The sequence below is a fragment of the Etheostoma cragini genome, chromosome 15 (assembly GCF_013103735.1).
Source record: "Etheostoma cragini isolate CJK2018 chromosome 15, CSU_Ecrag_1.0, whole genome shotgun sequence".
Classification (NCBI taxonomy): Eukaryota; Metazoa; Chordata; class Actinopteri; order Perciformes; family Percidae; genus Etheostoma; species Etheostoma cragini.
The window spans coordinates 19,842,008-19,849,165 of record NC_048421.1 but is presented as its reverse complement, the minus strand read 5'-3'; the positions used below and the strand labels follow the sequence as shown (position 1 = coordinate 19,849,165).

The 7,158-nt window shown below is 41.2% G+C and overlaps 1 protein-coding gene across 4 annotated transcripts in view; it reads left to right on the top strand.

The window, feature by feature from the left end:
* The window catches only part of LOC117957704 (oocyte zinc finger protein XlCOF6-like), a 25,871-nt gene that overhangs the window by 8,953 nt on the left and 9,760 nt on the right, over positions 1 to 7,158 (top strand). Inside the window, exons 1-2 of one of the 4 annotated variants that reach the window (XM_034893703.1) lie at positions 1,018 to 1,302; positions 4,106 to 5,578. In XM_034893703.1, coding sequence (XP_034749594.1) covers positions 1,110 to 1,302; positions 4,106 to 5,520 — 1,608 coding nt within the window. In that variant the 5' untranslated portion in view covers positions 1,018 to 1,109 and the 3' untranslated portion in view covers positions 5,521 to 5,578. Of the gene's footprint in view, positions 1 to 1,017; positions 1,303 to 4,105; positions 5,579 to 7,158 lie in introns of those variants that run through there. The other 3 variants (XM_034893704.1, XM_034893705.1, XM_034893706.1) reach the window with 3 other exon arrangements.

Here is a 7,158-nt window from a genome sequence, read left to right as displayed (position 1 = left end):
GGTCCCCTGCTGGAGCTGCTGCCCCCGCGACCCGATACCGGATAAGCGGTCGAAGATGGATGGATGGATGGATGGAAAATTATTTTATTTATTTATTATATTTATTTAGATTGTTACTTGCCTAAAGGCCTTGTGGAATTAATCATGTCATTTAGGGTAATTAAAAAGAACATTGATATAGGAAAATGGGTCAATTTGACCTGAGGACAACAGGAAGGCTAGCCAGACCAGGTAATGATTAGATTAGTGGTTAATGATAGAGTTTGACTGCAGATGGTTATGAGAAGTGTTAAAGCAAACTGGTCATGCTTGACAGTTGGACTGTTACGGAAGGTTGGTGAAAGGCGGACCCGAAATGCAGAGGCGGAAACTAAGGATGATTTAATGAAAAAGTCCAAAATGCACAAAAACCAAAGAGTCCAGGAAAGAAACAGGCAAAAACAGGTCATACAAAACAAGGAACAAGTAAAATAGAAAGCAAAGGAAGACTAGCACAAACCGGGAAGACTAACAAACAATAGCCTACTAACTAGAGACAAAACACACACACACACACACACAATGATCTGTCACAGGATAAGGGGAACAAGAGGTAATCACTTCTACCAATTACTCTCTCAAAACCGGTTTACCATTTGCATTCACACTTCTGAGAAATTAAACAGATTGTTGGGAGAGCAGCATCCTTATCTAGTATCTGACGAGGCTGAAAGCTAAGGGGGGAGGGGTTAAATGTTAGCAATAGAACAACAAACCTATAATTTGCTATTAATGTAAATTATCTTAATGTCTAAGATAAATACATTGGGTAGGCCTATATAAGAGTAGCCTACACTACTACATCACAGGATTAATGAGGACTTGTTGATTGCGTTTGTGTTGTAGCTTTTGTGTTTGTGTGGTTGTTTTTCAGTTTGTGTTGTCGCTTTTGCGTTTGTGTTGAACCGTCTCGACCACCGTACTCCTTTGACTTACTTTTGGGGGATGGTCTGGCTATACGTAAAGTAACATAGAACTAGCTAGTCCAAATGCTGTTGGGTAGCATATGGCGAAGAGTGTTTTTCCCAAAGTTTGTGTAGAGAAAAATAGGTTCCCGTGATTGTGTGAAGATGTCTAAAGTCCAAATGCTGAATGCGTTGGTGAAGCAGCGACTAACCGCGGCTGCTGAAGAGATATTTGGGCTGTTTGAAAGAACGATAGCAGAGTACGAGGAGGAACGGTGTCGGTCAAAAGAGGAGAACGAGCGACAACGGAACCTTCTAGACGCTGTTTTCAACCCTCAGCTTCAGTTACACAGGACAGGTTTGTTCATTTATAAACCGCTCTCTTCTCGCTAGGACTGAAAGTAGCCTAACTGCGTCATTTACTCAAGCACTCAGTGTCGATAGGTCTGCAAAATATGTCGAAGGCAACTATTAAACAAAACAATTAGTTGTAAAGCAGTTTTAAAATGCGAAATGAATGACTAAAATGCATACAGTAGGCCTAAGTTAGTCTTGACTATATTGCCGCCTTGTGTCAACATGGTTTAAAAAAAAGCACGTATAGGCAGAAATAAAGTGAATTGAATTAAAATAAAATTAGCCTGTGCTTTATGGAAGATCAGAATATTGGCCTACCTACATTGGCTGTTGAAATCGATTTTGGTCACATTCTGAGACAGGCATGGTGTTGGCTGTCGGGAGAACAGGTGGGAGCAGAGATGGCAAAAGTACTCACTTCCCGTACTCCAGTAGAAGCACAGATAATTGTGTTCAAAATACTCTGGTAAAAGTAGATGTACTGATTTAACTTCTTTACTCAAGTAAAAGTAACAAAGTAGAGGCTTGGAAATGTACTTAAAGTATAAAAGTAAGAGGAGCCTTATAAATGACAAAGCTCCCTGGACCAGACAGATGTTACTAGAGAGCACGCTGAGAAACTACAGTGGACATGGACAAAAGGCTCTTTAAAGGCCATTGGCCAGATGTTAAATGACTGTCTGCATATAGGCCTAAACATATGTAAAACATATAGCTTATTTATTGTGACAGAGACTGGGACTCCAGGTTAATGCGATTCTGACAGAGTAGTAAGATATGAATTCAGTTGTGATTTTGTGAGAAGTCTGTGTATATTCCCATCCAATTATATTCAATTCGGTATTGATGACGCAAAAATAATATCTAACCCCAGTGAAATTATTTGAAATTTAGTGCGGACTAGATTAGGACTGGATTAGGACTGGATTTAAAGCTGATTCTGGTTTCCAACTTTGCCCCAGGTGTGCCGGTAAAACACAGAGGGAGATAACTTCTCCCAATGCCTAGGAATCATATATGCTGGTAAATAATAACAATGAACCCACTATTATTACATTATCTTAATGAGCAAGGACGTTCAACAATCGCCATTATATCGAATCAACAGTCAGGTGTAACCTAGGTAACAAGTGAAGAACACAAGCGCTAGCTTTTAAATTTGCAAGAACTATAGACCAATACAACAACAGGCACAAATGATCTGACAACATAAGTTATATGACTTACAGTTCTCAAAGACACACATGATCTCAGCTGATTATCCTCCGGACAGCTTGTCTCTTTTTCTCTTCTATCACTTTTGTCTCCGTGTGCCGTGCGCGCCAGCTTGACCTTTCTCTAACTACAGAGAAAACAACTGGCTATGGACTCCACTCCCATGAGCCTGTTGTTTCTATATCTTGAGTGCTGTTAGTAGAGAGAATTAATAAAACCAATCGCTGCTGCGTACACTGTTATCGTCCTACTAAGGTTAGCACCCAACAGGCTTAAACAGGGCAAGTTTTAAACATGTATATAGCCTCTAAACATGTCAAAAATGTTATTAAAAGTGCCTACCCATGTGAAGAGATTCCTCCTGAGGGAACACAGTGAATCTGACTGCTGGAGATATGACAGAAAGGCATAAAAGTTGTGTTAATACTTACCTCTGTTTATATCCTGTTTTCAGTCCACACTAGTCAATTGTTAAACTCATACAATCCAATATTCCCAAATGTATTTCCCCCCCACAAAAAATATAATTTGCCGCTATATAGTAATGACTATATAGAAACAGGCTGGAACCTGACACCACAGGGGCGTTCGAGAGCTATTATGCATGCACATAATACATACTAAGCAACATGGGGCTCTTGAACTTTTGACCTTCTCTGCTGGCGCCACTGTGTTGTCAGATTACAGCCTGTTTCTACATAGTCATTACTCTTAATTACTCTTAGCCATCATTGTCTACCACGCACGACCAGACGATGTGAAGAAGCCATCTGCTGTCCCAGTTTCTGATGTTGTTTTTTTTTTGACTGTTGAAGCATAGAGGATCTAAATTTATTTTAGCACCATTGTCTACCAGAGAAGACTTGTTAGCTGTTAGTAAGCTAATGTTAGTTATGTATTAGCAAGCGCTTGCAAACAAAATAGCTACTATAGCTTTCAGATTTATCCACATTCTACAATAACCCAAGTGGCATACTGTGTACAAAATGCAGCTTTATTAAAACAAAGTATAAATCAACTAATAAATGACAAGGTTTTAGGATTATTTTAACCAGTCCTGTTTGTAATATGAATGGACCATAGATAGGGGAGGGGCTGCTGTTTGGTGCGCAAGGGATGTTATTGCTGTTTTTTGCATACACTTTGTCTTTAGCTGCAGACTGTTGTTGACTGTTCCTGTGTTGGAATCCTTTCAGATGAAAAACCGCCACACTTTAGACCCTTTAGCTTGAAGAATTTAAGCCTTGTTCAAGCAAGCCATTAGCTAACGGCAGGCACATGTTACCTGCTAACAATTGTTATAAATATTACCTATCGTCCTGTGAAGTAATGTCCGTTTCAGAGCATCAGTATGCAGGCCAGGCACCAAAACGAGGCTTGGAAATCTCCATTGCCATTCGGTTTGATGGATACTGCTAGTATAACAACCGATGCCATATGGACATCACTTCGGATTTCAGTAACCAAAATTTACCGACACGGCTGATTGACCAGTTTGCAGCTGTTTGATGCGCCGTGATCTATTGACGTTCAGTAAAAAGTGTTTTGTGATGTGAATGAACAACAACAATTCTGTCTGTTTCCTGCAGATGTCCATCAGCTGTCGGCGAGTAAAGAAATTGAGAGAGGCAGTCTTCAAGGGCTTGAGGGGGCTGACGTCACCAAGTTCCCATTCAATTTACAACACGATACCGAAAACCGGATTGGAGACTCTTCTGAACCTGCACCAGGTGACAGTGGTGGCTGTAGGGTGACCAGAGCAGCTCGGTCCGGTTTAAAGTCTTTGGAGAAGGATGACGTTCCTGTCAGTGATACCAGGCGTCGAACTGTTGGGAAACAATTTAGCTGCTCAAAGTGTACCAAAAGATTTGTTGTCAAGTCGTCTCTGAAGAGACACATGACAACACACATAGTAGGGAAACCTTTGGAGGACTGTGAAGGACCAGAACCAGCCAAGAACTTGGATCCAGATAGACATCCAGAACCAAAAACTGATGACCAGACTGGAGACTCTTCTGAACCTGAGACTGATGACAGTGAGGATCAGGAGGACACCGCAAAAGCTCAGTCAAATTTAAAGTCTTTGAAAAAGGATGATGTTCCTGTCAGTGATACCCAAAGTAGTACTGGTAAGAAAGAATTTAGCTGCTCTAAGTGTACAAAAAGATTTGGCTTAAAGTCATCTCTGAAAAGGCACATGAGAACACACACAGTAAAGAAATGTTGCAGCTGCTCAGTTTGTAACAAAGGTTTTCAAATGAAAAGCCATTTGCAGAGACACATGATTATCCACACAGGAGAGAAAGCTTTCAGCTGCTCAGTTTGCGAGAAACGTTTTGGATATAAAGCTACTTTACAGCAACACATGGCAACCCACACAGGAGAGAAAAGATTGCGCTGCTCAGTTTGTGACCAAAGATTCACTTGGCATAGTCAGCTCAGAAAGCATCGGGCTGTGTGTTGTAAGCCCTCACGGCTTCGTCGACGACAAACTGAACGGATGGAAAGAGAAGCTAATCGAGAGGACCGTGGAGGACCAGGACCAGCCAGGAAATCAGAGCCACGTAGATATTCAGAACCCAAAACTGATGACCAGACTGGAGACTCTTCTGAACCGGAGACTGATGACAGTGAGGATCAGGAGGAGACCATAGAAGCTCAGTCAGGTTTAATGTCTTTGGGAAAAGATGAGGTTCCTGTCAGTGAAACCAGATGTAGGACTGGTACGAAGGAATTTAGCTGCTCCAAGTGTACCAAAAGATTTGGCTTCAAGTCATTTCTGAAGAGACACATGAGAACCCACTTGGAAGAGAAACTTGTCCATTGCCCAGTTTGTAAGCGAGGTTTTAGGCGGGAAATCCATTTGCAGGGACACATGATAACCCACACAGGAGAGAAACCTTTCAGGTGCTCAGTTTGTAAGCAATGTTTTGCATGGAGTTGTAATTTAAAAAGGCACATGAGAACCCACAGAGGAAGTAAAAGAGTCCACTGCCGTGTATAAGACCAAACATTCACTTGGCTTCATCAGTTCAGAAACCATCAGCGTGTGTGTTGTAAGTCCTCACCATCAAGGTGATCAAAGACTAACTTGGATCAAAGATTAACTGATCAGATGGAAACCGAAGCTGATGGAGAGGACTGTGGAGGACCAGAACCAGCCCCTCCCCCCATGTTTCTGTGACTGTCATGACTGTTACTAAAACCCCCCTCCCTCCTGCGTTTCTTTGATGTTTATGACCGCCGTGCTGTCCCCTGAGAGTGTGATGTTTCACATTGTATTCAGGGGACCGGCAGTTATTGGCAATATGAACTTCATATGAACATGTTTTATATACATGTAATATTATCAGTTTCAGAAAGAATTGTTGCGCATTCTAAAGTCTTAACATATTCTCTTTTGATCTGCTTGGGACACATCTGGCTATAAGGTTTGTCAGTGAAACGGTCATCTTTTTTTTTTTTTTTAAACAAAATTACTCACTGACCTTTTGAAAGATGTTGCCATTATTGAATTTAACAAAGGATATCAACAGTGGAAACCCCTTAAACTCCTTTCTCCTTAAGCTCCTTTCTCTCGACGACTCTTTGTGATTGCTAGGAGCCGAAACGGTAATGTATAGCAATGAGTTGTCTTTGATTTTAAATGCACGTGGTTGGTGTAGGGCTGGTGACTTACTAATTAATCACCTAATGTACGCAGATGATTTGGCCATCTTCAGCCCATACAGTGATGGTCTCCAACAGCTTCTGAGAGTATGCACACTGTAAGGTGTTGATTTTGATATAAAATACAATGCTAAAAAGAGTGATATCATGATTATCAGAAGCAGAGAAGACAGCGTTTGTCAGCGTTGGGGTACCTACCTGCTCTGCTGTTTTACGTAACCTGATGTATAGATTTATATTTAGGGTATCTGAGTCAGAAAATAACAATCACTGTTTTGGCTAACCCTGTACGTAGTTCTGTCAGATTCTCCTCCAGACTCTGCAACCATTGGCGAACATGTCTGTATAGAAGACACAGAACATTGTGGAAGGTTTTGTATTTTGTATTTTTGTGTTTATGTATGTTCTTATTGTGATATGGATCCCCCTGGGTCGGAAATAGAGTTGATTATAATCAGGATTAAAAGTTTGATTAATTGCACAGCTTTAGTTGTCGGTCTTGTTTTTATCAACCTAGGTGACGTTCTAAAATCCGATTCTTATCCACTGAGGATTTACACAGGGTTTGCCACGCTTTACTTTTTGTTTTTATTTCTGCAATGCTCGGTACGTGGGTGTAACTCATGTTTTCCCTCAAGTGCCTTCAACGACCTCAAAATGCTGATGCTAGAATCACTGGATAATACAGACAACACTCCTCGTTTAATATTTCATTGATTTTAGAATTGTATTGTTGACCTCCAAGGCTTTAAATAACCAAACCCCTGATAGTTTTAAAGATCTCCTACCCCTTTATGTGCCCGTGTGCCATCTTAGATCTTCTGACAGTGGCCTTCTGGGGCCTGTTGCACAAAAGTAGAATAAAGATATCCAGGATAAATGAAAAAGCGCAGCTTGACTTATGGCGTTTTTCCACTGCTGGTAACAGCTTGCCTCGGCTCGCCTCGGCCCGCCTCGGCTCGCCTCGGCCCAT